A 25,353-nucleotide genomic window follows, 5' to 3' on the forward strand; every position below is an offset into this window, starting at 1 on the left:
TTCATTTTTTGAAAAATTTAAAATTTCATAAAAAATAAATCCCTTTACCGATTTTCGTCAAATTTAATACCAACCAACCTTTAATGATAATCTATTCATGTAAAAAAATTTAAACCGATATCTCAAAATTTACGGAAATTAGAGCAATCACGCCCTTTTTTAAAAAAATTCAAAATTTTATAAAAAAAGAACCACTTAGCCGATTCAAGCCAAATTCAATACCAACCAACCTTTAATGATAATCTATTTGTATAAAAAAATTTAACCCGATATCTCAAAATTTACGGAAGTTAGAGAAATCACGCCATTTAAAAAAAAAATTAAAATTGGATTAAAATCTAAAACACTTTATGAATTTTTCTAAAAATTACAGTAAATAAAAGTGTTGTACTACTTTACTTGTGTGCAAAATTAAAGCGCTGTAGCTCAAGCAGTTCTTGAGTTATGGACGTTTGAAAAATCCGTAGATGGATACATACATACATACATACATACAGATATTTTGTAAAAATGTGATTTTTCGATGTTTTGGAACATTCTAAACACATTGGCATAGAAATCCGAAAAAAAATTTTTTCACGAAAACAAAGCTTCCTCTATGAGGAAGCAAAAGTGTAAAAATAATCCAATGTGCATCTATTTTTAATTTTACACAATAAATATGATCCGTATTATTAGTGACAAGATTTATCTGTTAAAATTTACAGAAAAGAAATGTTGATTTTATTTTATAATATAAGTGGGGATGATAAAATGTAAAATGAACTTTTTTTAGTTAATTTTTATATTAAAACTATGTTAATTTTACACAAAATTTATTTTAAGCTTACTTGAAGTTTGCATTTATTTTATGTTAAATTAATATAAAAATTTCTGTGAACCGTTTGGGAAATATGATATTTGTTAAATTTAACACAAATTTTTCAACTGTACAGAATCATGTTTAAGCAATAAATTATTAGACTAATTATGTATCTAATGATTTAAGTTTTAAGTATCTCTTCCCCCTTTCTTGGTTTTTCTTCTTTATCTTATATAATAAGGTAAGAGAATTTCTTTTTATTAGATGATTTCAACATGATTAGAAAAGAATGAATGAAAAGCTGAGAATCGAATTGATCAGATAGCTGCGAATCACGATTTTAATCTTCGGTTGTCACTTATGCAAACATGATGAATGATTACTCACCTGATGAATGTCCTGTGCAGCTTCACGATCGATATTACAAGAAGGGATTACAAGCAGTTTTTATTAAAACGCACAAATAGTACAAATTTTCTATAAAACTTATTTTCATTCACAAGGAAACACTCCATTCACTTTGGCCTGCTCTCTTCAGAGTTCAATGCAAATCTACTACGATGAGGATCAGCAAGGAGCAAGGACTGACTGTAAACTGACACCGATCCTTCCACCATCTACCACTGACCTTTACCTATAACGACCTGCACCGACCAAGAAATGCATTGACCTGCAATTTTATTTTTTACGCATGCGTGGACCGAAACCGAAATTATACGTGATTGTCACGTTTTTAGGGTCTGGGCCTTTCGCGCTAAAAATGCTTCTACCTGACAGTTCAAAGCGCTTCTCCGAAGAACCGTCAAAGCGAAAAGGTCATTTTTTCCTAATTTTATTTTTTTTATTTTAATGATCAAGGATTTTTAATAATTGTTGGACAATCACGTACATTATTGTTGTTGTTGTTTAACTTATATAGAGCATTGGCTATATATGTATATATATATATATTTGTCTTTATATAAAAAAGAGATATTTGTCTTTATAAAAGATACGTTTAGTCTAATTTTACATATTTATATATAATTTTATATGTTTATATATAATTTATATATCTGTATATAATTGCACATCTCGAGGGGGAGGGAGAAGATGTACTAAATGTAAGATAAATTTTAATCATGAATAAACTTTCGGCATCTCGCACAAGAGATTCATTCAAGTCATTCAGGAAAGCAGGAAAAGAGGCCTTCGATTTTAATAGCTTTCAACTCAGTAGGGTGATGCGGATTTTCTTAAAAAAAGAAACATAAAAAAAAAGAATGGAAATTCCAGACGCGTTAAAAGTTTTCCGACGCCGATCTCACACAGCGTTCTTGAAACAGCGGGCTCAATTGTGGATCCGAATTATGGTTCTTATGAAAACCGTTCTTATATATAAAATTTCTTTTTATATATAATTTGACGATTTTCTGCGACAGAAAATAATATTTAAAAATCTTATGTGCATGCATAAATCCCATTTAGATTTCCCCATACATCGTATTTTGACGTTAAGGTAACTTAAAGAGAGAACGAGAAATTCTATTTAAAAATGGAAAATATTGCAATTCTTTTTTTTTTGTTACGTCATTTTATGCTCGTCATTCTTCTGCGTATATGAAACGCGCGTTTTCGTATCTGTTTCAGAAAATCAACACAAAGTCGATGCATGAGTTATTATTATTGCACCACATTGCATTACGATGATGCCATACTGTTAGAGAGGAATAAATAATAGCATTATAGCATCATAAATGATGACATCATAGCGGAAATAAATCATTCTATTTAGAGTCAGGCATGTATATATTTTTAGGCATACCCGAGTATTTGAGTTTGCGGTTTGTTTCTATTTTTTCTTCGTTTATATGTTTTCTTATTCTATTAATCTTTCACTAATCTTCTTAATAAAAGAAGAGTGATATACGTTAAATATAAAAGAGAGAATTTTTTGAAATGTTATAAATATTATAAGAAATTTTTGGTTTTATTAAACAAATGTATTACAAGCATATAAATTAATTATCGACAATCTATAATAAAACAATCAATCCTTTTGTTATTTATCGTAAATATATAAAAATAAAATTAGTAATTATTCAACTTTGTTTTGAGGATAAAACAATTTTAAATCGATATTTGGAAACAAAATAAAATTTAAAAAAAGTGACGAATGTAATTAATCGTAAGAAAGAGAAATCATTTTGCATTATTTTATTTATAGAATAAGAAAAATTGTATATTTTTTCAGATGTATAATTTCTACATTTCTAATTTCTACACATTTTAATTGGCCGTTTTTTTTTAAATATAGAATGCATACTTATTTTATCTTACAATTTAATACAAGAATGTGTATCTTTAAAAAAACTGTTAAAAGAAACAAAATGAAATAAATGAGTCTATATTTTCATGACTGTTATATTGTCTACATTTAATATGACTTAGTTTCACATAAATTAGAAAAAAGTAAAAATAAATTAAAGCTATATTATTTAATTATTTAATTATTATTAGACAAGCATTAAAGCAATATAATTACAAAAATATAAACGTAACAGCATAACTGACAACATTTTGAAAGTGAGTCATAAATAACATTAATGTATTTTTGTACATAAACGAATGTTTATGTTTATGATCTTACATGTGTCGAGTTTTATATTCGAGTTTATAACGAATTTACCTTCTTTCGCTAACATGACAATCTAAGTAAGATTAGTATAATAAAAAGCATCATCACAGATAGTCAACAGTGTGAAACGATTGTCAATTATAACGTAACGTCATGGCCGAGGGTATTAGCAATAATTATGATGTGATGGAATTATCGAAGGCGCTGAAATTAATCAGTGAAAAAGCACAAGACGTGTATATCAACAAAAAATGTATCAAGAAACTGGCGGAGAAGGTTCTTTTATAACTTATGTTTAAAAAATCTTGAGATATTCGCGACATGTTTTATCAAGATTTATTAATTTTTATTTTAAATATGGAAAGGAAATTTTATAATTTCTTTTCGTTAGATTATATCACGCAGTTTTTCGATACGTAAATCAATTCATTTCGAGTTTTTACATCGATAAAGTAAAGTATACTTATAAAAATAAAATAAACGTGATATATGTAACAAATTTCATTTTATATAAATTTTTTCGAGTGTAATATACGTGTAAAATGGAGAAATTATAAATAATGTATTATATCGAGCAAGAGGAAAAAGCATTAAAAAATTTATGTTAACGAATTAATTTTCTGATAAATATGTTATTTACAGAAACAATTATTCTATCCTTTTAATTTATTTTATACTCGATTTTATATTATGTTATATTTATATACAATTTTATTTTACTTACTATTATATTTATATACAATTTTATTTTATTTTATTTTGTATTTATATACAATTTTCACGTTTACATATACAATCAACTGCATGATATTTTCCGTGTAGATATACGTATAACATTTAGCGAATATTTTATTCGGAAGTATTGCAAAAATATTTGGCAAATTATTGTGTTAATTTACTATCGCGATCTGTGGGATATTTAAAGATTATCGTTATATGACTAAAATTGATCTTTTTTTAAAATTTTTTTTACATTTAAATACATAGATACTTTGATTGATTCACATAGGTGATGGAGTTTTTGATGGAAAATTTGGATGACTTCTATATGTACAATAACAAATTCGTCCGTCCATTATCATATCCATATTATAAGGAAGTCTCGAGAGCGGATTGGCTATTTGTGTTGCATACATTGAATTTTTCACTCTGGTATCCAAAAGGTACTAGGCAATGGAAAGTTTATGATGCAAAGGGATATTATGCATTATGCAATGCTATTAAACGGGCCATTGATGTGAGTACAATGTTTATGCATTTTTGAATAACATAATTGATATAACTAAATTGTTTTGTGCTAATGATGTTGGCTGATCCTTTGTATGTTCTACTTTACTGAAAAATTTTTGATGATTTTTGTCCATTTGTGCATTATATATAATTAGATATTTTTATGCAATTTAAAAGAGAATGTGTAAAAGTCGTCGATTTTTGTTCCAGTCGGCAAGTAAAATTTATATGTTTTTTTATAGTTTTTCGGCTGTAATCACGTAGTGCAATTAGTTTTTCATAAACATGATGGGAACATATGTAAAAATGTGAAAGAAGTGAGTGAATAAGCACGCGGATGTTCCATAAGAATGAGATACCTAAATGATTTTTTTTTACGGAATGTTTTAATTTTACTTGCCGGTTGAGAGTAAAAATCGACGACTTTTACACATCCTCCTTTAATTATAATGCTCGTAAACATATTATATAGTATAATATTATTACATAGTGCAAAATTTTAAAACTTCGCAATTGTAGAACGTGTCTGCTGTTTTTATAAAGAAAACAATACCCTTAATTAGTGCAATATAACGCGTAAATTATATTCGTTGAATAAATGAAATTTAGAAAGTACATTTTAATTTGTTTTATATCATCGTTATTCGTGATTAATATTTGTAAAAATATCGTGTAACGCTTTTAACATATACAAGTAAAAAATTGTACTGTTATTTATTATTTCACAATTTTTTTTCTTTACAGATTCGATCTTTTAGTTACCATTATATTTTTGCATTATGTTTTTACTATTTTTCGAGAAGTAATCGATTTTTATACAGTAATGCAGTTTCGTGAAGTAACCTATTGTTAATAACTATAATACGCGAACTAATTATTTGTGAAATATGTTTCAACGCTTCTTTAATCAATATTTTTTTATTATAATCGTGCAACATAACATATTATTTACATATATATACTAACATATTACAATTACATTTCCTTAAAGAATTTCGGGAGTGGTTATTAAAATTAAAATCTTCAATTGAGATATTCTATTTAATTAGTTAATACCGTCCCATTTGTGCTTTATGCACAACTAATAAAGTTGCAATAAAGAATTTTTTTTAATTGACGCACTATTTTTCTCATTTAGCTGTTTCTCACTCGTTAAAATAATTTATGTATTACATTGAAAGCCTTACTTATTTCTTAATTGATAATGTATAATTCTTGTAAAAGGAAAAAACGCCTATGTGGAATCCTCAATATTACAAAAAAATGACACGAAGTGAGTTAGAGCATATTTTCCGAAGTAATGATGGCAAAACTTGCATTCCACTTATAGACGAAAGACTTAGGATTTTACATGAAGTTGGAGAAGTTTTGGTGACTAAATTTAAAGGTATAAATTTTGACATTACATGTAAAAAAAATTAATATCATTTATAAATTTTCTTTTAATCGATATAACAAAACTCTTTCAAGATTTTCTCATAGTTACTTAAGAAAAGAGAAAAGATATTATCTGTATAAAACGTAATTAAATGTAGATGTCATAGGGAATACATTCATAAAAAGTGCATATAAATGTATATTACTAAAATAATATATTATTAATATTGTTATAGGCACATTTATGGAATGTATCGAATTATCCGATTACGATGCAGACAAATTGGTGAAATTACTTTTCGATGAATTCGAGTCATATCGAGACGAAGTAATATACAAAGACAAAAAGGGTAATTATTGGTTAATATTATTACAGTAGAGTTTGCGAATCATACGCGAATTTAAATAAGAAAAAATCAGTATAATTATATTTTATTTCATAAAATTACATTTTTGATTAATAAGTGAATAAATTAATTTATGATTTAGGGTTTTAATGCATTTCGAGAAAACTATTTTTGTACCATAATGTTCATAGCAAACTTATTTGAACATATTTGACTAATACATATGTAAAATATAAGATAAATATCAGGGAAAATTTTCTTTTATCTTATGACACACTTTTATTAGTCTATAATAATAAAATTTGCAAAATATAAAATATTTATAGGGTATTTAACATATTTGTTAATTAATATATGCTATATAATTTTAATATTAATTTTTATAATTAACTTGTTTAAGTAATTTAGCGCATTTTGTATATTATTGTTAGTTTAGTAATATTATTTTTATTAAATTATATCTTTCAGTTCGTTTTCTTATGAAGGCTCGAGCACTGGTGAGCGATATATGGGATTTCTTTAAGGAAAAACCTAAATTTAATCTAAATACCAAAAAGATGATGTCCACGATATTTATTGATTATCATATTCCCCAATTATTACTTAAGTTTGAAGTTTTGCGCTACAGTGACATGCTTGTGAAGAGATTTGAAAGTAGCAGTAAGATTTTTAACATTAAGTTATTTTTTACGAATGAAAAATCTTGAAATTTTCATAAATTCTGTAACCCTATACGCATTTATATTTTTAATCTAATGAAATAGTATGTTTTTTCAGTATAAAGCTTAAAAAATCATAATAAATATAATAAATTTTTATATTTTAAAATATTAATAACTTTCTTTGCTAACAGAATTATCTATATTATTATACTTATTTATTCAACATTAAAGATTTGCATTATCTAAAAAATCACTAAAATGATTTTTTTCTGTAAAAATATTTTTTATTTATAAAAATTTCTGATTGATAACTTGTTTATAATCAAAGCGCGAACTTGTTTATTTTACAAGAATAGTTTCATAAATTTTATTGATTTGTCTGAACAAGAATAAATCGAGAATAAAATTGATAGAACTAAAGTAGCGTTTTATAGTCAACTATTTTAGTTTCTATTATCATATAAACTTAATATTTGTTCACTCGATTATGAGACAATTCACGATCTTATAAGTAGATATAAAAATAATTTGTAAATATGAAACACTTTTATTAAGTTTTATAATATCTTGCAAATTTATCCCTAATTATATGATATTTTATTCATTGCATAAAAGTTTGCATTTAGAAAACGTTTTATGTTAGAATTAATTTCGTTTCGGTATAAAGGGTTCAGAATGCATTTTCAGTGAATCATATTATAAAAACGCCCTGCATTTTTTTTCACAGAAGAACCGCTCGAGCACGGAAGCAGGGAAGAAATTGAGATACGCGGTTGCTCACTTTTCGCTATCAAAGAATTATGCAAAGAAGTGCACAGAATAAGCCAACATCAAAAAGAAAAGTTTGGTCTAAAGACAAAAGCGTTTAACATATCTGTTGCGGTTGATAATTTTTTGTTCGGAAATTTATTTGCTGGATATGATAATAAATCTATAAAGCAATACCCACTCCATTATATTAAAACTGTGCACTATTAAAATACTATTATATTTTAATATATTATTGTTAGTTTGCGAGCAACTGATCAAAGTATAGCCACTGCTTTTATAATAATGTCATATGTTTAAGTACACACAACAACCTCTGTAATATAATATATATAATTATAATGTAATTTTTCTCTTAATAATGATGATGACGATGATCTCTTAATAGTGATGATGACGCAATCAATTCTTAGTTTATCGAAATTGAGATAGATATTTAATTTTAAAATATGTTTATTCATCATTTTAATTCAGATAGTTTTATCTTGAAAATATTGATATGTATTCGAGAAATGACAATGTATATTATTTTGTTATATTTGCAAAAATTGACGAAATCGAAGATATCTATTTTTTTTATAAATTTAGTGTATAAGCATATAAGAAATTTAGTATGTGAAACATGTGCGGTGATTCCAGAAATAATTTGTTCTACTTTATCACATGTAACAAAAGAATATGGAAAATGCAATACTTTTGCAAAATTTCTGTCAATTTTCTTGTTTCTATTTATTGAGTATTTTTAATAGTAAATTGATTATTTCTATTTATAGATTATTTTTAATAGTCTTTTATCTTCATTTTGCTTGCAAGATTATTTCTATATCATTTTCGACACAGTTTAAATTATGAAATTTAAATGAGTAAGAAAAAGATATTATTTTCCTAATATTTATTGAATTATTGTAGATGTACTTTTCTCTTATTTTTTTAAAGACATAAAATTTTTACAAAATTTTAAATTGCTTTGTCGTTTTTACAATATACATTGTATATGTATATATATAATTGGCAACTATAATTAATAACTATAATTAATAACTTGGTTCAACTTTGTTTCAAGGATATGATAAATCTATATCTAATAATCTATTTTAAATCAATATTTGGAAACAGAACAGACAAAATAAAGTGACAAATGTAGTTAATTGCGTAAGAGGAAGAAATCTTTTGCATTATTTTGTACGTAGAATAAGAAAAATTGTATTTTCTCCGTTGTATATTTTTTCAGCTGTAATTTCTAAATTTCGAATATTTCTACATATTTAATAAAGTGGTCCATCTTTTGTGACTGTTAAATTGTCAACATTTAATATTCTAACATTTCTAATATTTATGACATAGTTTCATAAATGTTACAAGAAAGGTAACAATGAATTAAAGCAATTATAATTAAGACAAGCATTAAAGCAATATAATTATAAAAATATAAGCGTAACCGCGTAACTGACAAGATTTTGAAAGTCAGTCATAAATAGCGCACATTAACGTATTTTTGTACATAAACAAATATTTAAACTAATGTTTACCATTTTATACGTGTCGAGTTTATATTTGAGTTTATATCGAATTTATTTTCCTTCGCTGACATGGCAATCTAAGTAAGATCAGTATAATAAAAAGCATAATCACAGATAGTCAATAGTGTGAAATGATTGCCAATTATAACGTAACGTCATGGCCGAGGGTAGTAGCAGTAATTATGATGTGATGGAATTATCGGAGGCGGTGAAATTAATCACCGAAAATGCAAAAGACGTACATATCAACCACGAAAATATCAAGAAAACGTCGGAAGAGGTATGTTTTCTTATAACATATGTTTAAAATAATTTTTGTGACATGTTTTATCGTGATTTGTTAATTATATTTTAGATATGGAAAGAAAATTTTATAATTTCAGTAGATTATGTCACGTAATTATTCGATACGTAAATCACTCATTTCAAGTTTTTATTTTGATAAAATACAGCTATAAGAAAATAAATAACATTTAACAAATTTTATTTTGTATAAATTTTTTTCTGGGATAATATACATAAGAAAATGGACAGATTATAAATAATGAATTATATCGAGCAAGGAGATAGAACATTAATTAATTTACATGTTATCAAATTAATTTTTCGATAAATAGGTATATTATTTACGAATAAAATTATATTCTATCCTTTTGACTTATTTGATCTATTAAGCAATGTTCACGTTGACATATACTATCATTTACATGTATTTTCCGTATAGATATATAACATTTAGCGAATATTGCAGTATTAATCGCTACTGCCATAATATTAAAGTAGTTATTTTGATAATTTACTATTGCGAGCACTCTTGGGTATTCGAAAATGATCGTTGTATAAGTAAATTGATTTCTTTTTTTGATATTTTATTTTAGATTTTTCATATTTAAATAAATATTTTGATTTTTTCACAAAGGTGATGAAATTTGTGATGAAATGCGAAAACTTCTATAAGTGCAATAACTATTTCATGCGCCCCTTAACATACATGAATAGAGCAAACCCGATAAAGGCGGATTGGCTATTTGTGTTGCATACATTGAACTTTTCACTCTGGTATCCAAAAGGTACTAAACAATGGAAGGTTTGTGGTGCAAGAGGATATTATGCATTATGCAATGCTATTAAACGGGCTATTGATGTGAGTACAATGCTTATATTCACTTTTGAATAACATAATTGATGTAACTAAAAATATTATCAATTATTTTCATTACATCTGTTCTTTAGTCTACTGTATAGTTTACAGTCAACGTAAATTATATTAATTTGTTGGCATTTTATGGATTTTTCGGAAATATCATTGAAGTTTTTCACTTTAATATCGACATTTGTTACTAATACATTAAACAGTTTTGCCTTAGTTGGCAAAAGTTTCATCTGTGTCTAATAATTTTGTGCTGTTTTAGTTAGTCCTTTGTATGTTCTTTTTTACTAAAAAATTTTTGATGATACCTATCCATTTGTGCGATATATATATAATTAAATATTTATGCAATTTTTGCTAAATTTTAATTATAATGCTTGTAAATTTATTATTACATAGCACAATATTATTATATAGTGCATAATTTTAGAACATCGTAATTGTAAAACGTATTTCTCTGCTTTGTAAAAAAAAACATTACACTTAATTATTGCAAAGTAATTTGTAAATGCAAATTTTATTCGTTGAATATATGAAATTTAGAAAGTATGTCTACTTTGTTTTATATCATTACTCGTGACTAATATTTGTAAATATATGTAACGCTTTTAACATATACAAACAGAGAGTTGTGCTTTTATTTATTATTACACAATTTTTTTCCTTTACATACTTTCGATCTACTAGTTATGATTATATTCTTGTATTGTGTTTTTCAAATTGTCGTGAAGTAATCTTTATTTATAACAATAATACATACTATAATTTATAATCGTCTCTTTAATATATGTGTAGTGAAAAATAAGGTGATTTTCTCTAGAAGATTCGTTAATTCAGTAACCGCATAATCTTAATATATTCTATTATTTGTGAAATAAATTTCAACGCTTTTTTGGTCGATATTTTTTAAATTATAATCTTGCAACATAATATATTATTTATTTTAAATATATTACAATTACGTTTTCTTAAATATTTTGGAAGTGCTTATTAAAATAAAAATCTCCAATTGAGATATTTTCTTTAATTAGTTGATATCGCACAATTTGTGTTGTATGCACAACTAATAACTTTCTATGGAAAATAATTTTTTTTTAACTGACGCATTATTGTCCTTGTTTGGCTGTTTCTAACTCGTTGAAATTTTAATTTATCACATTGAAGTCTTACCTATTCCTTAATTGATAATGTATAATTCTTGCCAAAGGGAAATAAGCCTATATGGGATCCTAAATATTACACAAAAATGACACGAAGTGAGTTTGAGGAGATTTTCCGAGGTGACGAAGGCGAAATTCTTATTCCACTTATAGACAAAAGATTTGAGATTTTACGTGAAGTTGGAAAAGTTTTGGTGGATGATTATAACGGTATAAATTCTGACATTACGCGTAAAAAAATTTATAACATTTATTTTAAAATTTATTCATTTTCTTTTAATTGATGTAACAATAATTTTTCAGGATTTCTCTGTTTTTTTAAGAAAACAGAATAGAAATATTCTGTATAAAAACTAATTAAATGTAGATGTTATAGGCAATGTTTTACATTGATTAAAAATGTATAATTCATAAAATAATGTATAATTAATATTGTTATAGGTACTTTTATGGAATGTATCAGATTATCCGATTACGATGCAGATAATTTGGTTAAATTACTTTTCGATAAATTCGAGTCATATCGAGACGAAGTAATATACAATGATAAAAAGAGTAAATGTTGGTTAACAGTATTACAATAGAGTTTGTGAATCATACGCATGGCGATAATAAAAAATCAGTAAAAATAATATTTCAATAAAATTAGATTTCTTTAAATTAATAAATAATTTATTTATAATTTAGTGTTTTAATGCATTTCGAGTAAATTATTTTTATACTATAATATTCATAGAAACTGTTATAAACATATTTGACTAATATCTGTAAAACATCAGATAAACATAAATAAAAATTTTTTTTTATCTTATAAAACACTTTAATTTTAATAATAAGATTCGTAAAATATAAATTTTATAGAGTATTTGACGACCATACATGTTAACTAATTTATGTTATATAATTTTAATTTTTATAATTAACTTGTTTAAGTAATTTAGCGCATTTTGTATATTATTATTATTAGTTTAGTAATATTATTTTTATTGAATTTTTTATCTTCCAGTTCGTTTCCTTGTCAAGGCTCGATCACTGGTAAGCGATGCATGGGATTTATTTAAGGAAAAACCTAAATTTAATCTAAATACAAAGAAGATGATGTCTACGATGTTTATTGATTATCGTATTCCCCAATTATTACTCAAGTTTGGAATTTTGCGCTACAGTGACATGCTTGTGAAGAGACTTGAAAATAGCGGTAAGATTTTTAACATTAAGTTATTTCTTAAGAGTGACAAATCCTAATTTTTCATAAATTCTATAACTTTACGCATTTATATTTATAATTTGATGAAATAGTATGTTCTTTTCAGTATAAAGTATGAAATACCATAATAAATGCAGAAAACTTCTACTGTATTATAATATGCTAATAAGTTTCTTTGCTAAAAAAATTATGTATATTATTATACTTATATATTCAACATTAAAGATTTGCAATATTTAAAAAATCGCTAAAGTAATTATTTCTGAAAAGATATTTTTTTATTTATTGTGAATCTTAACTTGTTTATAATCGAAGCGCGAACTTGTTTATTTTGCAAAAATTGTTTCATAAATTTTATTGATGATTGTCTGAACAAGAATGATTTGAGAATGAAATTAATAAAGATATAAATAGCATTTTATAAACTATTTTAGTTTTTGTTATCAAGAAGACTTAATAGTCGATCATTAGAGACAATTCACGATTTTATAAGTGAATAAAAAATTAATTTGTAGCCGTGAAACATTGTTTTTAAGTTCTATAATATCTATCAATACTGTATTAATTATTATTAAATTTTTTCTTTGCATAAAAGTTTGCATTTAGAAAACGTTTTTTCGTTTGAATTAATTTCGCTCCGGTATAACGAGTTCGGAATGTATTTTCAGTGAGTCATATTAGGAAAACGTGCTGCATTTTTTTTTTCGCAGATGAACCGCTTGAGCATGGAAGAAGGGAAGAAATTGAGATACGCGGTTGCTCACTTTTCGTTGCCAAAGAAATATGCAAAGAAGTGAGTAGAATAAGCCAGCGTTATGTAAAAGAAAATCCTATTCTAAAGAGAAAAGCGTTTAACATATCGATAGTGGTCGATAATTTCTTGCTTGGACACCTATTTTTTCAAACTTCTAATGAATCTTTGAAGCAATACCCATTCCATTATATTAAAACCATGCACTATTAAAACACTATTTTATTTTCTTATATATTATTGTTAGTTCACGAGTAACTGATAAAGGTATAGCCACAGCTTTTGTAATAATGTCATGCTGAAGTATACACAAGAAACTCTGTAATATAATATATAACTATAATGCAATATTCTCTTTTAATATAATGATGGTGACGCGATCGATTCTCATTTTATCGATTGAGATAGATATTTAATTCATAAATATATGTTTTTTTATCATTTTAATGCAGATGGTTTTATCTTAAAAATATTGACATGTATGAAATGACAATGTATGTTATTCTGATATATGCAAAAAAGAAATTGAAGAAATCTATTTTTTTTTAAATTTAATATATGTATATTAAAAATTTAAGTATATGAAACATGTGCGGTGATTCTTCAATTAATTTGCTCTGCTTATCACATGTAACAAGAATATCGAAAATGCAATACTTTTGCAAATTTTCAGTTAATTTTTTTGTTTCTGTATTGCTGATTATTTTTAATTATAATAGTAGGTTTCTTTATTTTCATTTTAGTTGTAAGATTTTTCTATATCATTTTCGTTTCGACAGTTTAAATTCTTAAATTTAAATGAGTAAGGAAAAGATAATTATTCTTTTAATATTTATTGAAGATGTATTTTTCTTTTATTTTTTAATAACAAAATTTTAATATAATTTGAAATTGTTTCGTCGATTTTATAATATATCTGTGCATAATATGTATATAATTGATAACTATTCAACTTTGCTTTGAAAATAAGATAAATCTATACTATTTTAAATCGATATTTGGAATGGAATAAAATAAAATAGAAAGTGACAAATATAGTTGATCGTAGAAAGAATAAATTATTTTGCATTATTTTATATATAGAAGGAGGAAAATTGTATATTTTTTCAGTGGTATACTTTTTCAGATGTCTAATCTCTACATTTCTAATTTCTACACATTTTAATTTGTCGTTTTTTTTTACGAATAAAAAATGCATATTTTATCTGACAATTAGTACATGAATTTACCAAATAAATAAGTCTATTTTTTATGACTGTTACATTGTCTACATTTGATATGACATAATTTCATAAGTCAGAAAAAAGATAAAAATAAATTAAAGCAATTATTTAATTTTTTAGTTATTATTATATAGATAAGCATTAAAGCAATGTAATTATAAAAATATAAGCGTAACCGCATAACTGACACAATTTTGAAAGTGAGTCATAAATAACGCACATTAACGTATTTTTGTACATAAACAAATATTGAAACAAATGTTTACCATTTTATACGTGTCGAGTTTATATTTGAGTTAGTATCGAATTTATTTTTCTTCGCTGACATGGCTATCTAAGTAAGATCAGTATAACAATAAGCATCATCACAGATAGTCAACAGTGTGAAACGATTGCCAATTATAACGTAACGTCATGGCCGAGGGTAGTAGCAGTAATTATGATGTGATGGAATTATCGAAGGCGATGAAATTAATCAGTGAAAAAGCACAAGACGTATATATCAACAAAGAAAATATCAAGAAAACGTCGGAAGAGGTATGTTTTCTTATAACATAAGTTTAAAATAATTTGAGATATTCGTAACATGTTTTATCGAGCTAATTGTATTTTAAATATAAAAAAAAAATTTGATAATTTCGTTAGATTATGTCACGTAATTATTCGATACGTAAATCACTCATTTCAAGTTTTTACTCTTCAATAAAATGAAGTTATAAAAATATTCGCAGAAATATTAACGGAATATATTTAACAAATTTTACTTTTTATAAATATTTTTTGGGGATAATATACATATGAAAATTGAGAGATTATATAAATAATGAATTATATCGACCAAGAGAAAAAACATAAAAAATTTCCATGTAGACACAAATTAATTTTTCGATAAATATATTATTTACAAAAACACGCAAAAACAATTATATTTTATCCATTTGACTTATTTTCTACTATCGTTGTATGAGTAAAATTGTTTAAAAAAAAATTTTTTTTACTTATTTAAATAGATTTTTAAATAGATAATTTGATTGATTTACATATGTGATGAGTTTTTTGAATCGAAATTTTGAGGATTTATATACGTAAATTAAACTTATCACACATCTAATTTAATTAAATTATATAAATATTGAAATGGGACCACTATCGTAAAAATGAATTTATTACACAATGAAGCAAGAATCAAATTCTTAATGGAAATGTATTCAATGACTTTCAAATAAATAATTTAAATGATTATACTTATCACACATCTAATTTAACTTAATTATATAAATATTTAAATGGAACCAATATCGTAAAAATAAATTTATTACATAATGAAGCAATAGTCTAATTCCTAATGAAAATGTATTCAATGTCTTTAAAATTAGTAATTAAAATTATTGTAATAATCTTAGATCTCAGTTATTTAAATTGTATAAATATATAAATGGAACCAACATCGTAAAAATGAATTTATTACATAATGAAGCAAGAGTCAAATTCTTAATACAAATGCATTCAATGTCTTTCAAATAAGTAATTAAAACGATTAAACTTATCACAAATGTAATTTAATTAAATTATATAAATATTTAAATGGGACCAATATCGTAAAAATGAAATTATTACATAATGAAAGAAAAGTCAAATTCTTAATGAAAATGCATTCAATGTCTTTCAAATATATAATTAAAATGATTAAACTTATCACACATCTATTTTAATTAAATTATATATATATTTAAATGGGACCAATATCGTAAATATGAAATTATTACATAATGAAGCACGAGTCAAATTCTTAATGAAAATGCATTCAATGTCTTTCAAATATATAATTAAAATGATTGAACTTATCACACATCTATTTTAATTAAATTATATAAATATTTAAATGGGACCAATATCGCAAAATTGAAATTATTAAATAATGAAAGAAAAGTCAAATTCTTAATGAAAATGCATTCAATGTCTTTCAAATAAGTAATTAAAATGATTGAAATAATCTTAGATCTCAGTTATTTAAATTGTATAAATATATAAATGGAACCAATAACGTAAAAATGAAATTATTACATAATGAAGCAATAGTCTAAATCCTAATGAAAATGCATTCAATGTCTTTCAAATAAGTAATTAAAATGATTAAACTTATAACACATCTAATTTAATTAAATTATATAAATATTGAAATGGGACTACTATCGTAAATATAAAATTATTAAATAATGAAGCACGAGTCAAATTCTTAATGAAAATGAATTCAATGTCTTTCAAATAAGTAATTAGAATGATTAAACTTATCACTCATCTAATTTAATTAAATTATATAAATATTGAAATGGGACCACTATCGTAAAAATGAATTTATTACACAATGAAGCAAGAATCAAATTCTTAATGGAAATGTATTCAATGACTTTCAAATAAATAATTTAAATGATTATACTTATCACACATCTAATTTAACTTAATTATATAAATATTTAAATGGGACCAATATCGTAAAAATAAATTTATTACATAATGAAGCAATAGTCTAATTCCTAATGAAAATGTATTCAATGTCTTTAAAATTAGTAATTAAAATTATTGTAATAATCTTAGATCTCAGTTATTTAAATTGTATAAATATATAAATGGAACCAACATCGTAAAAATGAATTTATTACATAATGAAGCAAGAGTCAAATTCTTAATACAAATGCATTCAATGTCTTTCAAATAAGTAATTAAAACGATTAAACTTATCACAAATGTAATTTAATTAAATTATATAAATATTTAAATGGGACCAATATCGTAAAAATGAAATTATTACATACTGAAAGAAAAGTCAAATTCTTAATGAAAATGCATTCAATGTCTTTCAAATATATAATTAAAATGATTAAACTTATCACACATCTATTTTAATTAAATTATATATATATTTAAATGGGACCAATATCGTAAATATGAAATTATTACATAATGAAGCACGAGTCAAATTCTTAATGAAAATGCATTCAATGTCTTTCAAATATATAATTAAAATGATTGAACTTATCACACATCTATTTTAATTAAATTATATAAATATTGAACTGGGACCACTATCGACAAAATGAATTTATTACATAATGAAGCAAGAGTCAAATTCTTAATGAAAATGCAATCAATGACTTTCAAATAAATAATTTAAATGATTATACTTATCACACATCTAATTTAACTTAATTATATAAATATTTAAATGGGACCAATATCGTAAAAATAAATTTATTACATAACGAAGCAATAGTCTAATTCCTAACGAAAATGTACTGAATGTCTTTCAAATAAGTAATTATAATGATTAAACTTATCACACATCTAAATTAATTATATAAATATCTAAATGGGACCACTGTCGTTAAAATAAAATTATTATATAATAAACGAAGAGTCAAATACTTAGAGAAAATGCATTCAATGTCTTCCAAATAAGTAATTAGAATGATTAAACTTATCACACATCTAAGTTAATTAAATTATATAAATATTTAAATGGGACCACTATCGTAAAAATGAAATGATTAAATAATGAAAGAAAAGTCAAATTCATAATGAAAATGCATTCAATGTCTTCCAAATAAGTAATTAGAACGATTAAACTTATCACACATCTAATTTAATTAAATTATATAAATATTGAAATGGGACCACTACCGTAAAAATGAAATTATTACATAATGAAGCACGAGTCAAATTCTTAATGAAAATGCATTCAATATTTTTCAAATAAGTAATTAGAATGATTAAACTTATCACTCATCTAATTTAATTAAATTATATAAATATTGAAATGGGACCAATATCGTAAAAATGAATTTATTACATAATGAAGCACGACTCAAATTCTTGATGAAAATGAATTCAATGTCTTTCAAATAAGTATTTAGAATGATTGAACTTATCACACATCTATTTTAATTAAATTATATAAATATTGAACTGGGACCACTATCGACAAAATGAATTTATTACATAATGAAGCAAGAGTCAAATTCTTAATGAAAATGCAATCAATGACTTTCAAATAAATAATTTAAATGATTATACTTATCACACATCTAATTTAACTTAATTATATAAATATTTAAATGGGACCAATATCGTAAAAATAAATTTATTACATAACGAAGCAATAGTCTAATTCCTAACGAAAATGTACTGAATGTCTTTCAAATAAGTAATTATAATGATTAAACTTATCACACATCTAAATTAATTATATAAATATCTAAATGGGACCACTGTCGTTAAAATAAAATTATTATATAATAAACGAAGAGTCAAATACTTAGAGAAAATGCATTCAATGTCTTCCAAATAAGTAATTAGAATGATTAAACTTATCACACATCTAAGTTAATTAAATTATATAAATATTTAAATGGGACCACGATCGTAAAAATGAAATGATTAAATAATGAAAGAAAAGTCAAATTCATAATGAAAATGCATTCAATGTCTTCCAAATAAGTAATTCGAACGATTAAACTTATCACACATCTAATTTAATTAAATTATATAAATATTGAAATGGGACCACTACCGTAAAAATGAAATTATTACATAATGAAGCACGAGTCAAATTCTTAATGAAAATGCATTCAATATTTTTCAAATAAGTAATTAGAATGATTAAACTTATCACTCATCTAATTTAATTAAATTATATAAATATTGAAATGGGACCAATATCGTAAAAATGAATTTATTACATAATGAAGCACGACTCAAATTCTTGATGAAAATGAATTCAATGTCTTTCAAATAAGTATTTAGAATGATTAAACTTATCACTCGTCTAATTTAATTAAATTATATAAATATTTAAATGGGACCACTATCGTAAAAATGAATTTATTACACAATGAAGCAAGAGTCAAATTCTTAATGGAAATGCATTCAATGACTTTCAAATAAATAATTTAAATGATTATACTTATCACACATCTAATTTAACTTAATTATATAAATATTTAAATGGGACCAATATCGTAAAGATAAATTTATTACATAATGAAGCAATAGTCTAATTCCTAATGAAAATGTATTCAATGTCTTTAAAATTAGTAATTAAAATTATTGTAATAATCTTAGATCTCAATTATTTAAATTGTATAAATATATAAATGGAACCAATATCGTAAAAATGAAATTATTAAATAATTTAGCACGAGTCAAATTCTTAATGAAAATGCATTCAATGTCTTTCAAATAAGTAATTAGAATGATTAAAATTATCACACATCTTATTTAATTAAATTATATAAATATTTAAATGGTACCAATATCGTAAAAATGAAATTATTACATAATGAAGCAAGAGTAAAATTCTTAATGAAAATGCATTCAATGTCATCCAAATATATAATTAAAATGATTGAAATTATCACACATCAATTTTAATTAAATTATATAAATATTTAAATGGGATCAATATCGTAAAAATAAATTTATTACATAATGAAGCAAAAGTCTAATTCCTAATGAAAATGTATTCAATGTCTTTCAAATAAATAATTAGAACGATTAAACTTATCACACATCTAAATTAATTAAATTATATAAATATCTATGTGGGACCACTATCCTTAAAATGAAATTATTATATAATAAAAGAAGAGTCAAATTCTTGATGAAAATGCATTCAATGTCTTTCAAATAAGTAATTAAAATGATTAAACTTATCATTCATCTATTAAATTAAATTGTATAAATATATAAATGGAACCAATATCGTAAAAATAAATTTATTACATAATGAAGCAAAAGTCTAATTCCTAATGAAAATGTATTCAATGTCTTTCAAATAAATAATTAGAACGATTAAACTTATCACACATCTAAATTAATTAAATTATATAAATATCTATGTGGGACCACTATCCTTAAAATGAAATTATTATATAATAAAAGAAGAGTCAAATTCTTGATGAAAATGCATTCAATGTCTTTCAAATAAATAATTTAAATGATTATACTTATCACACATCTCATTTAACTTAATTATATAAATATTTAAATGGGACCACTATCGTAAAAATGAAATGATTAAATAACGAAAGAAAAGTCAAATTCTTAATGAAAATGTATTCAATGTCTTTCAAATAAGTAATTATAATGATTAAACTTATCACACATCTAAATTAATTAAATTATATAAATATCTAAATGGGACCACTGTCGTTAAAATGAAATTATTATATAATAAACGAAGAGTCAAATTCTTAATGAAAATGCATTCAATGTCTTTCAAATAAGTAATAAGAATGATTAAACTTATCACACATCTAATTTAATTAAATTATATAAATATTTAACTGCGACCAATATCGTAAAAATGAATTTATTACATAATGAAGCAATAGTCTAATTCCTAATGAAAATGTATTCAATGTCTTTAAAATTAGTAATTAAAATTATTGTAATAATCTTAGATCTCAGTTATTTAAATTGTATAAATATATAAATGGAACCAACATCGTAAAAATAAAATTATTAAATAATGAAGCACGAGTCAAATTCTTGATGAAAATGCATTCAATGTCTTCCAAATAAGTAATTAGAACGATTAAACTTATCACACATCTAATTTAATTAAATTATATAAATATTGAAATGGGACCACTATCGTAAAAATGAATTTATTACACAATGAAGCAACAGTCAAATTCTTAATGGAAATGCATTGAATGTCTTTCAAATAAGTAATTAAAATGATTAAACTTATAACACATCTAATTTAATTAAATTATATAAATATTTAAATGGGACCAATATCGTAAAAATGAAAATATTACATAATGAAAGAAAAGTCAAATTCTTAATGAAAATGCATTCAATGTCTTCAAATAAGTAATTAGAATGATTAAACTTATCACACATCTAAATTAATTAAATTATATAAATATCTAAATGGGACCACTATCGTTAAAATGAAATTATTATATAATGAAAGAAAAGTCAAATTCTTAATAAAAATGCATTCAATGTCTTTCAAATAAGTAATTAAAATGATTAAACTTATAACACATCTAATTTAATTAAATTATATAAATATTGAAATGGGACTACTATCGTAAATATAAAATTATTAAATAATGAAGCACGAGTCAAATTCTTAATGAAAATGAATTCAATGTCTTTCAAATAAATAATTTAAATGATTATACTTATCACACATCTAATTTAACTTAATTATATAAATATTTAAATGGGACCAATATCGTAAAAATAAATTTATTACATAACGAAGCAATAGTCTAATTCCTAACGAAAATGTATTGAATGTCTTTCAAATAAGTAATTATAATGATTAAACTTATCACACATCTAAATTAATTATATAAATATCTAAATGGGACCACTGTCGTTAAAATAAAATTATTAGATAATAAACGAAGAGTCAAATACTTAGAGAAAATGCATTCAATGTCTTCCAAATAAGTAATTAGAATGATTAAACTTATCACACATCTAAGTTAATTAAATTATATAAATATTTAAATGGGACCACTATCGTAAAAATGAAATGATTAAATAATGAAAGAAAAGTCAAATTCATAATGAAAATGAGTTCAATGTCTTTCAAATAAGTAATTAGAATGATTAAACTTATCACACATCTAATTTAATTAAATTATATAAATATTTAAATGGGACCAAAATCGTAAATATGAAAATATTACATAATGAAAGAAAAGTCAAATTCTTAATGAAAATGCACTCAATGTCTTTCAAATAAGTAATTAGAATGATTAAACTTATCACACATCTAATTTAATTAAATTATATAAATATTTAACTGGGACCACTATCGTAAAAATGGAATTATTACATAATGAAGCAAGAGTCAATATCTTAATGTAAATGCATTCAATGTCTTTAAAATAAGTAATTAAAATTATTGAAATAATCTTAGATCTCAGTTATTTTAATTGTATAAATATATAAATGGAACCAATATCGTAAAAATGAATTTATTACATAATGAAGCAAGAGTCAAATTCTTAATGAAAATGCATTCAATGTCTTTCAAATAAGTAATTAAAATAATTGAAATGATCTTATATCTCAGTTATTTAAATTGTATAAATATATAAATGGAACCAATATCGTAAAAATAAATGTATTACATAATAAAGCACGAATCAAATTCAAAATGAAAATGCATTCAATGTTTTTCAAATAAGTAATTAAAATGATCTGAACATCTGCTCTTAAAAATGCGATTATATATATATTTGAATAATTTTAATTCATAATTTTTAGTTTTATATATAGTTATACAAATATAATATAATAATTATATATATTATTATCATTTAGGTATACATTAATCTATTTTACTTTGTGTTACATCGAAAAAAAATTTATTATAATTTCTTTGAATATTATTGTTGAATTTAATGTGAAAAAATTATCGTTATAAAAAAAAATGTACATTTTTTTTAAAAATATTTATATCAGATAAAATTATTTTCATATAAATGTGATAATATGATGTAAATAATATGTTATAATATTTTAAACTCGAATATTTTATAACAGAAATCAGCTGATAACTGTCAAAAAGAATTATGACATTATTTCAAACATATATTATTATTTTAATTTTTATAACATATTATTATTTTAAAATTTAATTAACAAATTTTCGCTTAATTATTATTTTTTGACAGAAATCAGCTGATTAAAGTGTTAATTTGCTTATTAATTTTTTAAATAATATGTTTTAAATATTATGTTATAATATTTTTGACAGTTATCAACTGATTTCTATCAAAAAATATTAATCAAGAAGAAGGTATTATAACATATTATTTACAACATAATACTATTTTAATTATATTACTATTAAATATATTACTATTTTTACCATATTATTATTTTAAAATTTAATTATCAAATTAATGCTTTAATCAGCTGATTTCTGTGAAAAAATATTAATCAAGTTTATACAAACTTTATTATTTTTTTTTTAATATTCTTTTTCAACAAAAAATCGAAGAATGGCGCGCGCGTTGCGCGCGATTGTGTTGTTCTAGTAACTAGTATATAAAATCGAAGAATGCGCGTAGCGCGCACTTGTTTTTTTCCGGTGTTTAAAAAAAGACGTGTCATAACTTGAAGTTATGATAATTAAATCGCGACATTAAACAATCAAAAAAATTAATCATTGCACCTAATAATTTAAACTTGTTAAAAAAGATGAAGAAAGAAAGAGCGCATTTAAATATATGAGAAAACATGAATAAAATAATTCTCACTTCGATAATAGAAAATATTTAAAAAAGACTATATAAATTATCTTTTTTTTTTAAATTGAAATATTCATCCTAATTAATTGTGTGTTTATTCATTTGGAGGTAACGGATAGTAACTATCTACAATCTACAGTCTACAATCTACATTCTAAATCTACATCTCTACAATCAAATATTTATGAAACCGTTACCTCGTAATAAAATAATAGTTTATCACTTACCAATCGATGTTCAACAGCAGAGGAGATAACTGCATCGAAGCTACGTTGATCTGTAACATACAAATAGAATATAAATTATAACAGCGTTTTAAATAATTATTATCTAATTAGTATTTTAATATCTAATTAGTATTTTACACATTAAATTTTATATTCGACGCGTACAATAATCAGTAGATAGGTATATATAATTGAATAATTTTATAAATTTTGTAAAGATTATTTTTTTAAATATAAAAAACTTTTATAATATTTATACATATAGAGTTATTTCTCTCTAATTTTTCTTTATTTAAATTATTCAATATATAAATAGAATTATATAATATCTATGCGTAAAAAAATACGTGATTTATAACAAGTCAAATATTATATATATACATTATATTATATAAATATTATATAAATAATAAACACTCACCACAAAGTTGCTCCGCCGGTGCCTGATGCCTCCTAGTCCTGCTCCTCCTCTCAGGTCAGATTGATCAGGATTGTCCAATAATACAAGTCAAAGTCTGCTGATTGATGATAACGCGCGATACTTTGAACGACACTCCCGCACTTAAACGCGCGATACTTTGAACGACACTCCCGCACTTGAACGCGCGACACTACCGTCCGATTGTGTCTTATTGTTAGACCGTCGTGTTGCCGATCATATCGCTCAATTTTATGGCGATGTCAAGCACACCATATGTGCTTCATTAGTAATAACTGTCATTTCTTAATAATTACTATTCTATAATATCGATAACACCCCCCTTTAATGAAAATTATAATAAATTAATATTATATATAAAAGGAATTTTGTACGTTCTTTGTTATGAATCCGTGAAAATTCGATAATCAATTTTAATATATTCGCGGTTTGCAGTTTATTTCCGAATTACACGATAGCGCAATCGATGAATCACAAAAGTAAAAAAAAAATAAAATAACATAATTCGTACTAAAAACTTTAAGATATTATCATGAATTTTTCTGCAAAATATCACTATTACTTTTTCTTTTAGTCCAAAATTATTATATAT

The 25,353-nt window shown here is 23.7% G+C and overlaps 2 protein-coding genes across 4 annotated transcripts in view; one reads left to right on the forward strand and one right to left on the reverse strand.

Moving 5' to 3' along the window:
• Positions 1-25,353, reverse strand: part of LOC145942854 (death-associated inhibitor of apoptosis 1-like) — a 30,997-nt gene that overhangs the window by 2,942 nt on the left and 2,702 nt on the right. Inside the window, exons 6-7 of one of the 3 annotated variants that reach the window (XM_083049949.1) lie at positions 24,744-25,061; positions 24,323-24,372 (exon numbers count right to left, since the gene is read on the reverse strand). The gene's annotated coding sequence lies outside the window, so the exon portion shown is untranslated. Of the gene's footprint in view, positions 1-24,322; positions 24,373-24,743; positions 25,304-25,353 lie in introns of all 3 variants that reach the window. The other 2 variants (XM_083049948.1, XM_083049947.1) reach the window with 2 other exon arrangements.
• On the forward strand, positions 3,470-13,853 carry LOC145942953 (uncharacterized). Its single transcript, XM_083050126.1, has 13 exons — positions 3,470-3,695; positions 4,429-4,656; positions 5,874-6,036; positions 6,263-6,376; positions 6,842-7,033; positions 7,763-8,001; positions 9,490-9,603; positions 10,243-10,467; positions 11,681-11,843; positions 12,075-12,188; positions 12,640-12,831; positions 13,551-13,633; positions 13,839-13,853. The coding sequence occupies exons 1-13, from the start codon at positions 3,573-3,575 to the stop codon at positions 13,851-13,853; spliced, it is 1,965 nt and encodes a 654-aa protein (XP_082906252.1). The 5' UTR covers positions 3,470-3,572.

The sequence above is a fragment of the Prenolepis imparis genome, unplaced genomic scaffold (genome assembly GCF_030444845.1).
Source record: "Prenolepis imparis isolate NDT839.2.m4 unplaced genomic scaffold, iyPreImpa1.0 SCAF_11, whole genome shotgun sequence".
Lineage (NCBI taxonomy): Eukaryota > Metazoa > Arthropoda > Insecta > Hymenoptera > Formicidae > Prenolepis > Prenolepis imparis.

Coding starts and splice junctions, on each gene's coding strand:
- LOC145942953 (XM_083050126.1), top strand. CDS start 3,573: ATGGCCGAGGGTATTAGCAATAATTATGATGTGATGGAATTATCGAAG. Junction 6,037..6,262: donor TTTGGTGACTAAATTTAAAG/GTATAAATTTTG, acceptor ATATTGTTATAG/GCACATTTATGGAATGTATC. Junction 12,832..13,550: donor GAAGAGACTTGAAAATAGCG/GTAAGATTTTTA, acceptor TTTTTTTCGCAG/ATGAACCGCTTGAGCATGGA.